At 50.4% G+C, this 19,286-nt stretch overlaps 1 protein-coding gene across 2 annotated transcripts in view; it reads left to right on the forward strand.

The window, feature by feature from the left end:
* LOC142579020 (uncharacterized) overlaps positions 1-19,286 on the forward strand; it is a 445,280-nt gene that overhangs the window by 189,177 nt on the left and 236,817 nt on the right. For both annotated transcript variants that reach the window (XM_075688799.1, XM_075688798.1), the window contains one exon: positions 9,952-10,195. In XM_075688799.1, coding sequence (XP_075544914.1) covers positions 10,062-10,195 — 134 coding nt within the window. In that variant the 5' untranslated portion in view covers positions 9,952-10,061. The remainder of the gene's footprint in view (positions 1-9,951; positions 10,196-19,286) is intronic.

The following is a 19,286-nucleotide window of genomic DNA, read 5'->3' on the forward strand; positions in this document are numbered from 1 at the left end:
CTGGCTCCTTATATTTATATTATGACGTCTCTGTTGGAGCGACGTTTATTTGGCCCGAGTGCTCGGCATCGAACCAGCAAAGGCACACACACCCGATGATGATGATCACACGGAACTGAAGATGAGGATCGATCAACGCAGGACGGTGATGATAATATGCAGATAAAGACGACGAGCGTAATAAACGCCCACAATACATAATTTCTGTTTTCACCTTTCAATTGCGGTAACTACCGGAAGCATTTGAAGTGGCGCTGTGCAAGCAGCTTTTGAAAGAAAGTTATCTAATGTTGAACTTACTGCCGCATTGGAAGGCAGTAGGAAAAGCTCGACTTGTGTCGAAAAAAAAATGTAAGTGCGATGCGGCGCCGCATAGCCGAGGTAATCGCGGAACCAAAAAAAGAAAATCACGTTTGGTTATTGTATAAGCGACGCGGTAGACGCCGACGTTCCGCGGCTGTTCTGTGCTCCCACCTAAAAGCGATTCCGTGCACTACAGCCAAAGCTACGGCCAACCAGAAGAGAGACATGGAAGAAGTGCTCCCCCGTTGTCCGCCTGTGATCGCATTCCGCGCAACGCCGACTGCGTGCAAGGTTCACGGGAGGATTAGGAGCAGCAGGCAGTGGGCCAGCCTAATTACTCTCTTAACTGGAATTGCGTAACCAAATCTCGTTCCCGATTGGCTAAGACGGGCTCTCGCGTTACCTGCGCTGCACGGACCTGACGGCGACGCTTCTGTCAAGGCGATATCCGTGGGTCGATTTGAAACCGATTTTGGCATATCTCTCTGTATATCGCTCTTCTTGGTTGTCGAGGTGGCGGGTATACGCACGTACTTTTGCTATTCGTGCGCTGCGCCGTGCTTTCGCTCGAGCCGCAGAGCATAGTTCCACTTTCGTCCAATAGAATGTCTTTCTGTTTCGCTGCTTGACGCTGTGCAGGATTGCGGGCACGCGTGGCTGGCGCGCGGCTCGCGTTCGCAGCCGCTTGCACCGAATCTACCGGCGAGCTCTGGAATCTCTCACTGAAGCACGTGCACTGAACTGACCAAATTATGGTGCGCTCCAAACCGAAAGCCTAAAAAAAAAAAAAAAAAAAAAAGCTGGAAACATGAAACGAAAGCAAAGCCTGCGGCGAATTGGACCGACCGGATCTGCCATTAGGTTTCACCCTCCTCCCCACCCCGTAATTTAATAATTTTGTTTTAATAAGAGGAACCTGTTCTGAGTGGCTCCCGGTGCACACATGCTTCTTCTGTTTCTGCCGTGTGAAATTTTATTCACCGCTATTTCGACCTCTTAGCTACCGCTAGAAACCAAATTAGTTCTGTGGAAGCCCAAAAGGTGGGCGTTCGCGCAGAGAGGAAATTATGGTCTCCCCTGGGTGCAGCGCGAAAGTATCGAAAATGTCCATGCGTGCTTCTTGTGATAAAGGCTTCGCAGTAGAAGAGAAAGAAAAATCGTCCTGGTGTGGGGTTCGAACTGCAAGGCAGTCGGTCTAGACCCGTTGCGCGGCCAGGCTGGTGATGTGTTGCTCGGGCGTGTAAGCTTATTCTGCGATTTCTGCGCAAGAACGGTCATTGAATCAGGTTTATAGCGGGTAGAATACAAAGCTTCTGGAATACGCCTTGTCCAAGTCCACGCCCCAGCTACGGCTCCCGCCGAGTAAGAGAAACCAATCTCTGAGGGTATGCGTTTGCTGACTGCGTGCTCCGGAAGCCATCCCAGAGCTGGAAACAAGTCATGAACGCCCTGTTGTGGACGTCACTTATGGACTATCACCATCGTCATGACAATCAATGTTAAGGTTCAGCATGGTTTCATTTCCCTTTGACGCCCATTCCTTTAAGCTAAGAGAGCATCGACCGGCTGTCTGTCCTATGCTTTATATGACCTGCCCAAATCAACTTCTACGGGTGTCCACGTGACGTCATGGCTCCTGACTAGTTTTACCGGGGGCTATATAAGTAAAAGTTTAAAGAAATATTGCATTCTTTACTTTCTTGCTTCCGTGGTGTATCTCGTCCTCTTTGGTTTTCAATCATTTCAGGGTAGTTTAGCTGAGATGTGGGGGGATATAGCCGGCTCTTGAAAAGCCTACCTTCACCCATTTCTTTTTTTTTATCGTCATATGGTATAATAACGTAGGACGCGATGTAGTGCAATGCAACTAACTCATAATTGAAGATTAATCTGCGAGCATTCGGCACAGATGTAATCTCATTTTAGGAATTGTATACTGGTCGAGCGCTTCTCCTAAAAGCGGTCAGCCCCTCTATACGAGCATCGTCAGCCAGTTCTTTTCAGCGGCGTCTTTCTCTTTCTTCCTGTTTGCCAACCTTTTCATCCCGCGTGCTCGTCCCCGTAAAACCAGGCTACTGCGGCCTCATTAGGGAGAGCCCTGCTATACATCGTTCATTCATTATAGCGAAGTAACCAGAAATGTTGGCATGGACGTCAAGTCCTTTCAGCCGCTTCATTGAAAGCGGATGCTGCGCGATCATGTTTGCTTCGTATGCTGCGTTGCTCTTTTCTTTTTCTTCTTCTTCTCCTTTCAGATTGGTGTCTTGTTCTTCTTATCGTTAATCTTTGTGCGCTTCTGACGGTCGTTTGTCTTGTTCCTGGGCCCATATACGGTCAAGATCGGCCGCTAATGAGAGCACTCCGCTGCCTCTTCGCTAAAGACCGGGCAGGCAGTAACCCACGATGCAGATGCCAAGCGATTGCGACCCCCTTGCTTCTGAGTGCAACGCTCTCCGACAGGAGGTGCCGTACATCGTGTGTCTGTATATGCTACATACGTACCCCTTCAAAGAGATGTCAGCGTACGTGTGGGGGTCAAAAGTTGTCGGAGGCCTTGTAAAAATCCACAGCGCAGCTTTAGGGCGTGGTAAGATCGTTGTTATGTCGTCGTCTTCTTCTCCAACAGCGGAGAAAAAGGACCCTCCTTAGGGCTGTCTTTATCTAATCTGAATCACTACCCGTGAGAGGAAAAAACAAAAACGGAGAAACAAGCCAGAAATAAACACAATGCACGCATAATTAGGCATGTCACAATTACACAAGTATACAGATGCTTCAGCGAAAACTTTCAGAAATTCTTAAGCGTTGTCCGTGGCAGATAGCTCAGTTCTGGTTCATGAGGTGGTCTACTCGAAGAGGCGAACATGACTTGCGTAAAAAATTACAATGCATAATCGACTAATTAACAGAAACAATAATTAACTTTTTAACTAATTACCTGGTGGCCCATATTGCAACTTAGAAATTCTAGCCGTAGAGTCCGCAAGGCGAATAGATCCACTTGGAACGAATTCTTAGGATGTCACCAGTTTCGAGATATTAATTCCCCAGCTTTGCTGAGAAATGCATTGCCGTTCCAGTTACTTTTGTGCTTGAATGCATAAAGAACGACGCTTGTTTGAGAAAGTAACTGGAACGCCAATGCATTTCTCCGCAAAGCTAGTGAATTAATATCTCGAAACTGGTGGCATCCTGAAAATATGCTCCAAGTGGATTCATCCCCCTTGCGAATTCCACGGCTAGAATTTGTAAATTCCAATACAGGCCACAACGCAATTAGTTAAGAACTTAATAAACGAAGTTGTGCTAATTTGTCGATGGTGCATTTAAATTTTACGTGCAACTAGTGTACACCGCTTCGAGTAGAGACCACCTCGTGAACCATAATTGCGCTATCTGCCACAGACAATCTTTAAGAATTTCTGAAAGTGTTCGCTGAAACACCCGGTATAGGGTCAACACTGGCACCCTCCGCGGTAGCTTAGGGATTACGATGTCGCGGTTTCGATTCCGGCCGCGGCGCCCTAATTTCGATGAGGCCGGATACAGCAAGAACACTCGTGTATTCTTGTCGGCACATTTGCTCAAAATATTGAACCGGAGTCCACCATTACAGCGTCTGCCGTAGCCCCAGAGTTGCTTTGGCACGTTGAACCTCACGATTCAATCATACGGCGAATATCTATGCTACTCATATGCGACCCTCACACTGTGGGCGTCTATATGCATTGATATGTCTCTGTGAAAGCGCAGCCCCCGCAGGTAGTTATATATTGTTCACCCTTACCTTCTCGTTCTTGCTTATTTTCTTTCGTCTTTCGTGCCCCTTTTCCCCTTCCCTAGTGCAGGGTGTTTTTCCCCGCAGAGTTCCGATGCACTCCGCCAGGTTTCGCGGAGCAGCCTCGACTGCTGTGCTTGAAATTGAAGTGTAGACCAGCGCCACTCAGAGCCATGACGGGTTGGTCTGGGCAGAACCTGCCAGCCACGGCACACACGCGAAAGCTTTATTGTTCTTGTAGCCTTGAAAGCAAGCACAAAATGTAATGAGTTCGCAAGAATCTACAAATCAAAGCAAAGAGCCCTTAATGCTGGACAGTTGCAAGGCTTCCAACGGCGATTTCCTCTTTTCTCTATTTCCGCTTTCAACGAAGCAACTCCTCCAATTCTTGAGGAGGGTAGCAGCTTCACTTGCCCTGTCACTACGGATATTATAGCCTACCATACTATACTATCTGGGCCATCATTCCGTTGTCGCCGTTGCCCGCTTCGTTAAGACGTCCGCCTTTTCGTTGTCATCATCGTTGTCAAGCCAGATATCTGTCTTGGGCGGCATTTAACGTTCTCCCTTGTGTCTGCGGGGGGTCTATACGCTTTCTCTGTTTTATTATTTTTTTTTACAGACTTTCCATTTCGGCGTGCCTTCTCGTTTCATTGTTCTCTTTCTATTTCCATTCTATCACCATTAATACTTTTTTTTTTCTTTTTCGGGTTATTGTAGACCCGTATGTTTTCCGGTTGACCAATTTATAATCTTTTTTTCCATATTGTCCTTCCCCATCCTAAGTTTCCGTCGCGTACGCAGCGTAGTCTTGGTCGCTTTCGCTTCTTAAAACAAACGAACAAACAAGCAAGCAAACATTGTAATATGCGTATTTCGTTGCAAATTAGAGGACTATAACTGTCGCTGGAGCTCTTGTCTCGAGGGCGCTCTGCAAGTATAATGCGGTCTGGGCGCAATGAATCCGCAATCGATCACCGCCGTGTGCGCATTCCGTCTTGTCCCCTGCCCACCGTGTTGCCCCTCTCTCCCTCAAGCTTCGGGAGTAACTTCCATTCCTTCTCTCTCTCTCTCTCTCTCTCTCTCTCTCTCTCTCTCTCTCTCTGTCTCTATCTCTCTCTCAATTATCCTCACCAGCTTCTTCCCTTCCCTCGAGTATAGTGATGTTCCTTGCGCCGAGTAATATCCTGCACTGCTGCAGTTCTTGCACGATGCAGAGTTGGAAGCTTTTACTTTATTTTATTTTTTATGCCTTGCGGCAAATACCCCTCGAATCACAAAAGAATAACGTTCGAGGGCCCAATCAGGAGCTCCCGGCCAAATTTCGCTTCCCTCTCAAGAGAGCGTCGTACTTCCCAGCAAGTTGTCCGGCACATCGCCGATGGTCTAACGCTAGCGAGTCGGCTACCCGGAAGGCCTCTCGGATCTCCACTAGTTCCGGATCGCCATGCAGTGTCCCACTCGCCGTCTCCATGGTGACCAAAGGGGGCTCGAGCTTCGGAAACTCTGACCGTGCGCGCTAGCGCGTGCCTCGCGTAGGTACGCTTTGCACTCCCCGCCTCTCCGCAGAGCGGACAAGAATGCGCGACATGCTTATGCCATTAGCGCGCGATCGGGCTGCCCGTGCTCCAACGGCCGTCTCTGCCTATGAAGTCCGATCGCTGGTACACGGGGGAGCAAACGGCGCGACGAGCAGCGGTGCGGTTGCAAGTGCTCGCTTGTTTGCGCGCAGGCTGCCTCTCTTTCCGTGTTCTTTTTAAAGGGAAGAATATCTGCCTTACAATTCACCTGGCGCATTATTTCAACGAGCGCGCGCCCGCGTGTGCGAGCGTAGATGTAATGATATTCCTCATTTCTTTTCTGTAGCTAATAGCCCTATTGGGTCTCTCTCTCTCTCTCTCTCTCTCTCTCTCTCTCTCTCTCTCTCTCTCTCTCTCATTTTACTTAAAGTTGCATGAACACGACAATGGCCGAGTCGAGTTGGCTTGCCGATCCGAAATCTGGTCGTCGCGTTCGGACCAAGCATTTAGCGTCGAAGCGAGTTTTGTCAATCCGCCTGCGAGGGGTCGGTAGACTCGCCCAGTCCGCTTTGTCGGGTGTATGTAAACGCGACCGGGTCGGGTTGGGTCAGCTCGATTTCCGAATCGACCCGCTCGCGTGGCGTTCATGTAGGCGAAGCTTGTGACAGCACTTCAAAGATCGAAACTGGTGCGTTGTATGCAGGGTGTTTCACGTGACTTTAACTGGGGATTTAAAGAAAGTGGTTCGCCGCAGCTGAATGAAACCGACGGCATATCGTTAGCCATCAGGCATGTGGCGATCCTTATAGTATTTTTTTATGTTCCGCTTAATTAGTTAATGAGCTAAGATGAATTATGCAAAAATTTTAATGTTCACTTCAGGGCCAAGTGTGTTGCGTTTTGTAGAGGGGATTCAGAAACGACCGATCCAATTATTTGTGCAACGTACGTGCTGCGCGGTGATTTTTTTCGGTGTGGAGAGAAAGCCCGCGAAATATGAAATAAGACCACGTGACTGCGCTTCGGCGCAATCGTATTGCAGCGTTCTCAGTCATGCGTCGAGCCTATCGCTTGTCAGGGACGACGGCGCCTCCTTTCCGTGTGCCACCGCCAAAGATGCTGACGCGGTGTGCAGCCGATGCCTAGAGCCGCGGCCTCTCACTTCGCCACGGTCTGCGCGCACACGGTCCTTTCGCACGAAGCGCGGTTGAGAGCGCTGCAATACTGTAGCGCATGAGCGCAGTCACGATGTTTTATTTCATATTTCGCGGGCTTTCTTTAAATGTCCCCCTCAAAATTACCACGTCGCATGTACATTGCCACACACACACAAAAAAAAAATGGATCAGTCGTTTCTGAATCCCCTGTACAACGAAACGAAACGCACTAAAGTATATAAAGTATATAGACGAGCCTAAAGGCGACCCTAATGTATATAGACGAGCCAAGCCGACTCATCGAAAAGGCGAAGGCAGAGCCACTTTTCTGCTCACATGCATACGGAGGCCTATCTGTGCATTAAAAGTTACAAAAAGTTATAACAGAAAACGTGTACTGCATTTCAATAATAATAAAAAGACCAAGAACCGGCCTTGTACACTGATAGGTCACGTGATGGACCTCTTAGGCATCTTTATGTTTTTGCTGCGTGGGGCGCCAAAGGTCATTTGTCGCGACTTTTAGTAAATAATTAAAACTATATATCCACGTTTGGTGAAAGAAGCATGGCTCGTTTTAGCCAATATGATAGGCAATTTTTGCATCAGCGGGATTATCTCGATTCATGTCATAAGCGGTTGTTTGTCGCTTTACACAGTATAATACAGAAGCCGAACATGACGGGCCCTCCGGCTAAATTACTAAAGTCCCAGTTACTGCACAACTTGGGATAGAATGCACACGTCTTTTATGTCCGTTCACCGTAATTTAGAGTATTATTGCGATCAGGGTAGAAAACCGGAAGTTTTAACTCTGGTTAACTTTCCTGCCTTTCTCTCATTTGCATCTATCTCTATTATTGCGATAGAAATTATATAAGCGCTCCAGGCGCAGTTCTGCCGTCGCCGTCGCCGTGAGGTTCCGTATAAGTCCAAGGGCGATAAAATCGTCGCCTCGCCGTATGCTGTATGTGCGAGTTAAGCCGTTAGACGTTGATCCGGCGATCGCGGCCACATCTCGCGCACGCAACGGAGGGACGCGGGGAGGAATCGCGCCGTCTTATAAGCAGTGGTTGTCGGCTGCTGGCGTGCTCGTCGTCGTGCTGGTGGCCGTCGTCGTGCTCTGTGCTCGAAATGTACTCGTGAGCTGTGTGCTCGTTTGCTGTAGGCTTCGTCTTTCGGGCTCCATTTGGGAGTCACGCTAGACTGTGTAAATGTATCCCATGTTCAAATGTAAATAATGTAAATAAATCCTACTCGCCTAGTCCTGTCGCCCCAAGTTCCTCTCTACGACCTTCAACCCTTACAAATGGTGGCAGCGGCGAGATCGTCCGACAACTCCTACAACTGGTAACAGCGATGGGATCGTCCGACGAATCTAATAACCTATACTGAGTTCATCTGGCACGCCAACGTTTATATCGCTAGAAATGTTTTCTGTTCTAAGGGCTGTAATCGTGTTTTGTGTGTCACGCGCGATCGTTTAGCGCATGCATGTTGCCGTCTATAGGTGCGCTTCTTCTCTAGCGAAAAATTGTAGTAGTCTTAGTGGATGTCCGGACGTTTTGTCCGGACATCCACTCATCCCGTTTTGTCCGTTTTGTCCGGTTTTTTCCGGACGGGAGTAAATGCCTGTGCATTTTACCCTCATCCATATGCAGCCGGAATGCAATCTCGTGCTTAGCAGCGCAACATGATAGCCGCCAGGCCACCACGATGGGTTAAAATGGCAGTTTTGCTTATCGCTATCGCAGTCTTAGGTACAGGACGTCCGCCTTTTCCATTAGTACCGCAAGGAAACGCGCCTTGAGCAGAAACAGGGTTGTGTGGACGACAAACATCGACGACGTTCGACATGCACTTAACGGTGCGTGTTGTCCAAGCCAGTGATCCAGCTACCGTGCGTCTTGCGTTTCCGCTTAGCGCGCTATCTGTTTGTCGTGCACTTTCCGTGCTCGTGTTGGAGTGACGAATGACTGGTGGCGTGCTTTATATGACACTTGTTGTGGTCGGACTCGCTGGTACGAGTTGTTGGGAACTCGGCGCTGACGCCCGTGGTTGCACCTGGGTCGCAAGCCCCAAGGGTAGCGTTGGCCTGGCGGCCTGGGGTACAACTGGAAGCATCCGAAGGTCCCGGCAAAGCATGAGTCGACTGGTAACAACAAAACAACTTGTTTATTCTAACATCGCAAAGAGTTGGCGGTCAGGTTGACCGAAGTAGAGAGACGGGAGTGCACTTTACTCAACAGAAGAAATCGGAGCCCTCCCTTTGGCGTCCGGGGGCAGCTGTTTTTATACTCTCGCAGTTGAGGGCAAGAAGGAACCCCTCTATAGACGAGCACGTGACTGTACAATGGGATAAGGTGACGCATACTGTCGTGTCGCCGCCGGTCGGGCACAATGGGGAGGAGAAGGTGGCTCACACTGTCGTGTCGCCGCCGGTCGGGCACAATGGGGAGGAGCAGGTGGCTCACACTGTCGTGTCGCCGCCGGTCGGGCACAATGGGGAGGAGAAGGTGACTCCTACTGTCGTGTCGCCGCCGGTCGGGCACAATGGCACATACACTCACACACGCACATGAAGACACGTGGCATCGGAACATGCCTGGACGCGCTTGGCGGGGAGGCGTAGCGGCGACGCCGAACGGGCCAAAATGTCTGCCGCTTTGTTGCAGTCGCGCCGGCTAAACCGCGCGTCGTAGGCGAAACGTAACACACTGGATTGGCTCGCTGTCGTATCCATGAATCGCGAATGAATGATTTATTCGGGCGTAGTCGGGAATATTGGCAACGGTTGTGTGTAATTTTATGTGTAATGTGTCGAATGTTACCTGTTTGCCATATGCCGTGCGAATGCTCCTGCGCGTGCCGTCTCCCACTGACGGTTGGAGTACAGCGGCTTCTTCTTCTCTCTCTTTCTTTTTTTTTTTTTTGTCCAGGAGTAACGCCAGTATTTGCGCGTACCAGTAGTTCGCGCTAATACTATGTTCCCAGACCCTCCATGATTGGAGATTTTTTTTTCATTTCTGAGTCTATATATGGCGCTGGCATCTACCAATGGCGATGGTGGTTTCTTACTAGATGCGTATGTAAATGTTCTGGCAAACCGAGTGTGGTTAACATTCTACCGACATTTGACAACGTCTCCTGTCCTTGCACTGCGAATGACGGCGGCTCCCTCTTCTCTTTCCAGATGGCGCGCGCGAGGTCTTGTCGGTGAGCAGCGTTCGTCGAGTATGAAGGGTCCCTTGGTGCCGCGTTGATGGTGCGACGGGGCATCTGCTCCGGTGCGGCGGTGACGTCATGAATGACGCCGCGGACGACGAAGGGGGCGCCGCCGTTGACGCCATCGCCCTCTACCTGGCCCAGCTGAACCAGCGCATCCGGCGAGGATGCACGGCCCACGTGGACCCGGCGGGACGCATTTACTACATGAAGTGAGTACCCGTCACCGCGTTACCGCGTCATCGATCAATTTGATCGACGGTGCGTCGTTGATGCATGAAACAGAGGCACTCGTATGCGTCGCGAAAGTGCGGTCGCGAATGTGCCGCTCTACATTGACGAAGATGATCCTCCAGACTTCTCCGTCGCTGATGGATTCGAGCCCACGTCACAAGGATTCTTCAAGCACAGCAGCCCGACGCTTTAGCAGGCTGCGCCGCGAATGCACTTGGGTCTACGTGCGGCTTTTCAACAAACTCCTGTTTCGCGCCAACGTTTTAGCCGGCTTTGCTATGAATGCACCGGATATGTGCCGCTCTTCGGTAAACTTCTCGCCAACTTGGGTCTCTGAGTTCGCGTCGCTTAGTGTGCGGCAAGCGAGGGAACAATTTTCAGCGTTCGCAGGCACCGGCGAGCCACGCATTTCATTTAAGAGGCCACGTGTGGACGTCATCCGGCAACGCCACTAGATGGCGCAGTGTGTCCTGAAAGAACCGTGAGAGAGGAGCCCGGCTGCCGCATTAAGGCTGTTCCACATGTAGCGACTGGAGCGAAAAAAATTAGTCGCTGCCGCTACACGTGGTTAAACGATTTCGCTGCCAGCTTTCACACGCGTCAGCGACGACGCGATTTCCATCAGAGCGACACTTAAGATTGAACCTTGCTCTCAATGTGTTCACGCATCTATTCTTACAATAAAAGAACACAGAAACAGGTAATACGTTTGAATGTTGTTTCTCACTTAAATATAGAGTAAGTAGTATGTTTTGTGGTCGTTAATAGTTCTACATTTACGATTGCGTTCTACTCAGCTGCGGAGACGCCGGCACAACGCGTCGTGGCGTAGACGTCAGCTCAGCAAAAAGCCCAATTTCGATGGCGCTTGCTTTCGGTCCATCCAAAATCGCGCCGATCGGTGTGACTCCGAGAAGGCGCGACCAATCTGGCGGAACCCAGTCGTAGAAGGCTGCGACTATCGCGGCAGTCGCGGAGCGACGCAAATCGCGGTGTCGCTGGGTCAAAGCCGCGCCATGTGAAACAGCCTTTACGCGTTCGTCAGCGTTCGCACGCACCGGCGCGCCATACATTTCGAAGGCCACACGCAGGCTTTGTGGCGGCCCCCTTAGATGGCGCTGAGTGTTCTTAGGGAAGCGCACAAGACAGGTCCCACTGCAGCACACGCCTCATAGATAAGTTGTTTCGACATTGGCAATACGTCGCGTCGCTAAATATAGCCAATGCTAAACGCTTTACCGTTGGCAGTCGTCGTGAGATGGATTGTGCCGGTCTTTTTCCTGCATACGAGGGGTGGTTGGGGAGCAGTCGTGCTTTTTCTCGTTTGCTGCAACGATATAGTTGCAGGAATGCTTTAGCTGTCACTAGCCACCATTCGCCGAACTGCGTCGACATGCTTTACGGTAAGGATAGGCAGCAATGTTGCTGGTTTCCTCGTCCCTGCGTTTCTTATGAAGAGCTTTGTTCGGAGGAGGATCAGTTGTCGCGACGTTGTTCAAGCCGCATCTACCGCATTACACGCCTACTGGCTGTCACTTGGTACTGACGTACAATCTTCCAGTGCTAGGAGGCAGAAAAATCTTGGAATAGGCTAGTTGGTTCATAATGAACCGAAGCAGAAGGTCACGCTAAGCGCTGGTCCTGTTTTATGTGTGGTTCGTTCTGTGCTCCTCTTGTTAGCGCTGAGAAACAAAAACCTTCATTCCCGGAAGCACGTTGCTCGCGCTAGGTCCGCGGCTCACGAAGCCCCGATGTGCGACCGAGTAACGCTATCCAGCAACATCTCTCCGCTCTACGTTTGCCCCGTTGGGGAGCTCTTACACTGTTTGCAACTATTCCAGTAGTGCAGTGACCCGCCATTCAAGCTGCCAACCGCCGCGCTAAACGCGGGGTAACTCGCCTCGGTGAAAGCCTCGACGAACGAACGGCTTCGGGCGCGTGCATACGATAAGTGGTTGCGAGGTCAAGATAGCGCCATTCATCGCCGCCGGACCCCCCCCCCCTCCCCCCTCCCCGTGTGTGTGTATGTGTGTGCACCTCGTGAGACGCGGCGCGTGTCGTGGGAGGAGGGGCGGCTACGGACGCCCGCTTCAGGCGCGCGCGGGCCTGTGGTGCCTCTGCGCAGCCCTTTGACGCAGTGCAGGACGACGACGAGCAACTCGCTCGCGCTGTTGTACGCCGCGGCCGGTACGTGTATCGATCCTGCCTGTTGGAAGGCCCGAGCCATGCCGGCGCGCGAGCCGAACCTGACCGCGCGCGGGTTCGCTCACGGAGTCGAGCGCGTGGGCAGCGGCCGGGTTCCGCCGCTTGTAAATGCGTGCAGCGCCTCCGCAACTTGGGCGAGCCGCGCTCGAGCGGGCTCGAACGGTGCTTCGTGGCAGAGCTCGCTGCGAGCGGCACTGATGGACCCTGGCTTACGTAACACGGCGGACGTAAGGAACGCACAGAAAACTTTAGCTTCGCGTGCGCAGGAGGCTTGCGCATAAACGTAAAGATCTTGCGTGATATAGATGTTCTTGCTCAAAAGGTATAGAATACGTTATCGCATCTCACGTATGCGCATGCTAACTCTGTGCGCGATTTCGTTCCACGCCCTATATATACATGCGTGAAGGCCTTTAAGAACTTCTAACATTCCACGTTTCCTTTATGTCGTAAACAGTGAACACATTACATCTTTGTCCGTCCAAGTGCGCGATCTCCCATGTGAGTGGTGATCATGTAATCCTCGGTGCCCAATTAAACCAGCGCGCTTTGCTATTAACTATCACCGCTTAGTCTTGCTATATAGGTGTCCGAACTGGACGACGTAGCGGTTGTCAAAACTATTCCTGCGGTAAATTTCATGGGATTGCGCATGGACGACACACGACATGCTTCCACAAAATGACCCGGCACTAACTCGCCCAGCCTCTTCGTTTTGCTTTTTAGGAAGAAGTTCAGTACACATTTGTTGGCCAATCCCCAAGTGTGGGTATGAGCCATAATATGAAGCCGTCATCATCAGAGAAGACTACATTTGTCTGTAACGATGCTAGGATACGCGGAGCGTGTTTATATATATATATATATATATATATATATATATATATATATATATATATATATATATATATATATATATATATATATATATATATATATATATAATGTGCGTTTGTGCCTATACATGCTTGCCTTGCGGAAACTTGCGAGCAAAGAGACGTTGTCTCGACCCCATTTGAGAAACGGCTGCGGTGGCAGACGTCGCAGCCCACAATGGATCGGTCACGCAACGATTATACATCGGCGCAGAGGCGATGAATGTTAAACTTGGAAGTAGAGAGAGGCGATAAGTCCTATTTATGCCGCAGTAAAGAAAATGTGATGAGACACCTGGTTCAATCGATCACCTCTAAAGCCAAGAAGTAAGGGCACTTCTAGTCGATGATTAATTCAGTGAATATACATGCGCTCATAGCGTAGCACTTATGTGTGTATTTATTTTTATTGTTGTGGCTATGCCAGCTCTTGTGGCGGACATTGGAGCGTATTTCGTTCAGAGTCCTCGGCGCCGGCAGACGACGCGAATGCCGATGCGGCCGGTGCGTCGGAGCCCCAGGCACATGAGCGCCCGCGTCGACTTCGTTTTGCTGGCGCCCCACTGTGGCTCGGAAAACAGCGCGTAGTTTACTGCAGTGAGAAAAGGTACACAATAGTGCGTGCGTGCCTGCGTGCGTGTGTGCGCGCGCGCATATGTATGTCGACTCGGTGATGAAAACCCTCGCTGACGCGGGACGTTCAGAAACCGAGCGTCTTGCCCACCGGGCTAAACACCTACGCTTGCATAAGGCGAGTATATCTCAACGATATGAATGTGTTGTACCGCGTTGTCTATGTTGTCACGCAACACAGACAGATAAGCAGTTAATAGTTTCAGAAGGAGTTCTATGGGTCTTATCGCAGTTGATAAAGGTTCGACGCGGATGGATAAGGCGCTAACGAGCGATAAGGGATTGTAATGGGCGAAACAACTCTGATAAAGTTGATAAGGGTCGGATCGTGTCCGATAAGGGTTGATAAGGGTCTAATGATGTCCGATGAGGTTGATAAGGGCCAGAGCGATTCCGATAAGGTTGATAACGACCGATAAGTGTTGGTGGTCGATAAGGGTTGAATCGACTCCTATCAGGTTGATAACGACCGATAAGGACTGAGAAGTGTTTATACTGGTCGGATCAAGAGCCAAAAAAGATAAGGCGGTCGATAAAGCATACGTTTAACTAACCGTCTACTGCTACGTCAATCGCGTTAAACAACATACGATACGTCGTATGCGTAGAGAAGAGCAAGTGGCACGATGCTTACGCATTCTTAGACGGCTCCAGTAAGTTTCTGCATAATTTTGCTCATTGTGCTGAATCCCCAATCTTTAATTATTGTTTTGACCTACAGCCCGTTCACTTACGCCGGAACAGTAATTTCGACGAGTTTACACGGTAACTGCATAGCTTGATCACGAGTGCGTCGAGGATGTTCCATGTGTACACATGCTTTCGTCATATAGTCCTTTGAATTGAAAACAGCTTTCTCGCGTCTTTGTTTGTTCTCTTTCTCTCTCTGAGCTTGTGGTGCCGTTGTTTTCCGAGCTGCATGGGCCGGGCGTTCTACCTGTCTTTTATGGTATCATTCTGTAATAATAAAAAAAAAACGAAATAATGAGAAATCTCGCTTGCGCAGCTTCTGTTGCACCGTTGTGTGTTACAGCTACTTGTTTTTCGGGTGTCTCGTGTATCCAACGTGCGACCTATGTAGTATATTGAAAGCTTGGCTTACATAATTTTCTTTGAGATACATATATATAATGTTTACGTGAGCAGCTTGGAAGAACGTAAATCTTTGAAAATAGAAGAAATAAAAAGAAAGCGACACGTGTTTGTTCTCTCACGTCAAAGCACTTGAATACTGAGGCGACTACGCATCACCACCGAGTATGAACAAACGGTTTACTGGCGCACGTGTATAGCTTAGTTCTTTAAGTGTCGTCTCTGGATGCTTTATATAGCATGTGGAAGTTCTTTTCTCTCGCCACGCGCGCGCTTTCTTGTATGCGTTCTTGTATGCGCGCTTGTGTGTGTGTGTGTGTGTGTGTGTGTGTGTGTGTGTGTGTGTGTGTGTGTGTGTGTGTGTGCGTGTGTGCGTGTGCGTGCGTGCGTGCGTGTGCGTGCGTGCGTGCGTGCGTGCGTGCGTGCGTGTGTGATCACTACATGACGCCTCAACGGAATCGTTTCTTGTCGCTGCAGTTTAATATATAACAGCACGTGCGATCTGGACGACAGGCGAACCCTGCGTTGCCATAGCGGTGTGTCGTGCGCTGATGTAAGCAGCCCACTGCTTTCAATTTTTCGTACGGTAGGATTCGCGGGGTTCTGTTCTCGCCATCCGGCGTCACACCGAGGGTTGCTCTCTATAGCCTCCGCCGCCTGTGCGTTTCGAAACGGGCAGGTGGTCTACGCTACTGGGCCGCCCCGTCATGCGGAGGACGGGAGGGCCCACGCCGTCGTCCGAACTTTCACGACGAGAGTTGCCAACTTGGTGATGAAATCGAGGTCGGCAAGCTGAAGGATTGCGACAGGGGGTTTATGCACATGAGGGGGGGGGGGAGGAGAGGAGGAAGGGAAGGGCAAACTTATTTACAGGAGAAGGCATACTCGTTCTGGTCGGAGCGTGGAGCGCAGTACAGTACGCCTATGACTGGGACACCACCAACTCCCCCGTTGATCACGACCACCTTAACGTTTCAGTAAGGCAGTTCTGCGCGTGGTGCGGTTCATGCAGACGGAGATTAACTTTAGCAAAACCGTTTTCATGACGTGTTCTAATCGAGCTTCACCTTCCATGTTTATTTACTCCTCTAACAGAGTATATTGCAATAACACCGGTTGAATACAAGTTCGTGGGTGTTACTGTCACCAATAATGATCAGAGCACATTGATTCAATCTGCAATAAAGCACTGAGGGAGCTCGGTTACTTACGGCGAACATTTAAGGGAACACCCGGTCACATTACGTTGTTATTATTTAAGACTCTGATACAGCCACTGTCGGAGTATGCTTTTGTTGTTTGATGTCCTCGCAAGCATCACAAAATTAACCTTTTCTGACCAATTGACACGAAGGCAACGCGCTTTATCTCTCACCACACCGACCGCGACTTTTCTCCTTCCACAGTGTCGCTGAATCTAACCCTTTCTCTCAGCATCGGGATAACGAGACCTTAAAGAAACATTATACTGCGTCGTCAAGTCTTCCTGCCGCCTGTCAAACACCTCTAAGACGTTCGCCAACGAATCGTCAACTCGTAGGGACCATGAACTAAACATTACACCTACATAACATTTGCACCAACTAAAATCTTCCAATTCAGCTCCTTTCCCTGCACAATTGTCTGCCGCAAGATAAGTCTGTCTTCACACATAGTGAGATGTAGCCACATTTTAGAAAATATTTATTGCAGTTCCTTCAACCTTGCTTGATTTGTTTGCGATTGCATCGCTCTTTTCATTTTTGCCCATCGTTTATCACCACTCCCACTCTCGCGATAGCCCTGGCTCTACTGCAGTACGCAAAAATAAAATAAAAACAAATAAACCATAGCAAACATTAGCTCCCGTCCCAGCGGGCCTGTGTTGTATATGCATACATAACGCTGTTACATGTTGTAGCAACGCTTCCTCCTCTTGCTCGCGTTCTGAGCGCCGCTTGTGCGTACAGCGTTGCCGGCGCGTAGACGGTGGCGGCTTTCCGTGCCCTCGCTCTGCCGCACGCGCACTCAGGAAGCGAGCGGTCGGCGCGTCGTACACGTATAGACGCGCGACACGTTTCCTGCATTACAGCCGGCGTCGGCTGCAGGGTCTCCGTCGCTTCGCGCTCGTTGCGAAAGCCAGGCGCGTGCGCGGCTGCAGTGCGGCGGCGATTCGAACAGGCCACGAGCCGCCGAGGCGACCGAGTTTGCGCCGGAAAACCGGCCTGTCTATCGTCTATGGCTCTGTGCACGCTGCTCAATTACTAAGAGAATCTGGCTTCTCCGCACTGCGCGCATTCTCCGTCGATGTGTGCTATGTCGCGGGGATACTGGGCACGTGTGCTCACGTCTTTTCCTTCTCGCTCTGTCCGTCGAGTAGGTCCTATAGATGCGTGGTTTGCGATCGCCCTCTTTCAACACTGCACCTTACTCTGCTGCCTCCGCTCTTATACCCTTGCAAGTCTTATTTCACTGTATAACTGTATTTCAGGAGTAGCCGGTGGCCTTTCTTTCTTTTGGCGATGCTTACCTCCGTCATGCTCTTTCTGCGATTATTTATATGGTGTAGGGTTCGTCGGACGATCTCGCCGCTGCCACCATTTGTTAGAGTTGTCGGATGATCTACGAGCTGTAGGCCGATCTCACCGCTGCCATTCATATGTAAGATTTGGCAGTCGTAGCTGTAGGAAGGAGCTTGACTCTTCGTCGGGACTTAGGAGAGCAGGATTTATTTACATGTTATTTACAGTTGAACATGAGATATATCGACAGTCTAGCGTGACTCCCAAATGGAGCCCGCAAGACGAGCATACAGCAAACAGCTTACGAGCACACAGCTCACGAGTACATTTCGAGCACGATGACGAGCACACTCTAGCAGCCGACAATCGCTGCTTATAAACACTCCGCTCGACGTCATAGTTCGACGTCATTGACGATGACCCGCCCTTTTGGAGGAGGAGGGCTCACATACATGTGCCGCACACACACACAGGTGTAATGGTCCGGAGCCGACGTCAGAGGGGCTTCGTAGAACTCTGAGCCGGCCCGGGTAGCTCGACCGGGTAGCCCATTGTCTTGTATCTTGGTCGGCGCATGGGAAGGAGCCTTCGTCGGTGTTCCCGCGGCAACTCCCCCACTCATAGCAGAACAGGGCGGCGTTGTCGTGTTGCGCACAAAGCCTGCTTCGTCGAACTCGGAGCCGTCCCGGGTGGCGTGGCCGGGTAGCATATTGTCTGGTGTCTCGAAAAGCGCATGGGGAGGTTCCGCCAATTACTTCCCCTCGAGAACTCCCCTGAGCTGACCCCTCGCCACGTGGCTGCCGGTTATCCGCAGTTCTCTGAAGTGCGCCACCGTCCCGGTTAGATCGGAACACGTGCAGCGGGCTGAAATAGCCGCAGGCCGATCCGAACAATGGGATCCAAGAAAGAGAGAGAGAGAAATATGGCTGCCGCTGATCGCTCAGGCACTGGGCTCGCACCTGCCGGAGAGCACGGGTTTATTTGCGTGTAATAAAGGTTTTAGCGTATCCGTGTAACGTTTTCGAGCACTTTCGGCACGTTTACGACCTTGTTCTGCCTACTATTCTTTGCTGACGATCCGTTTTAGCGTCATTGTTAGGCATCCGTTGCATGCCGCCGCTATTGTCGACGAGCCACCGCAAGCTAAGTAAGGGAAAGCGGAGCAATCGCAGATGTCGGCACCACCCTCTTCTCCGGTTATCAATTTTAAGTGCAGTGGCTCGGCCCTATCGAATCCCTCTCCACTTGAGCGTGCTCCTCGCCTCTTGTGAGCCAATTAGATAAGTCAACCTGCTCGATGTAGGCAATGTTATTCGTTTTTCCAACAAAGAAAAGTGACCTCCTATGAACGAAGAGAGTGTTTGATTGGTCTGTTCTGACGACCCTGTAGGTGACTGCCCGATGCTTGCGTCGACGGTTACGCAAATTTGACGTCAGGAAATTGGAATAAAAACATTACAAGGCCCTCGTCATAAACATATGACGCCAAAGGTGCATTGACTTTTCTAAAGTCGTACATCGGACTATACAACGAGACAAGCGAAATCAGCACACTATCAGACAAGCTGACGAAGCACTGTAAGGTTTGGAGGACAATCCCAATTGCTGTCCCCCAGATTTTGGACCTTGCCGTTGAGTGCGGGAGTTGGCCGAGGTTGAGGAGGACGTTGAGATGAAAACTGGAGGTTTATTTACATTAGTTACAGTGAGAGTACCAAGAAATTAACAGTCATAAAGTCATTACGGGCCGACAGCAACTAGGA

The sequence above is a fragment of the Dermacentor variabilis genome, chromosome 4 (assembly GCF_050947875.1).
Source record: "Dermacentor variabilis isolate Ectoservices chromosome 4, ASM5094787v1, whole genome shotgun sequence".
Lineage (NCBI taxonomy): Eukaryota > Metazoa > Arthropoda > Arachnida > Ixodida > Ixodidae > Dermacentor > Dermacentor variabilis.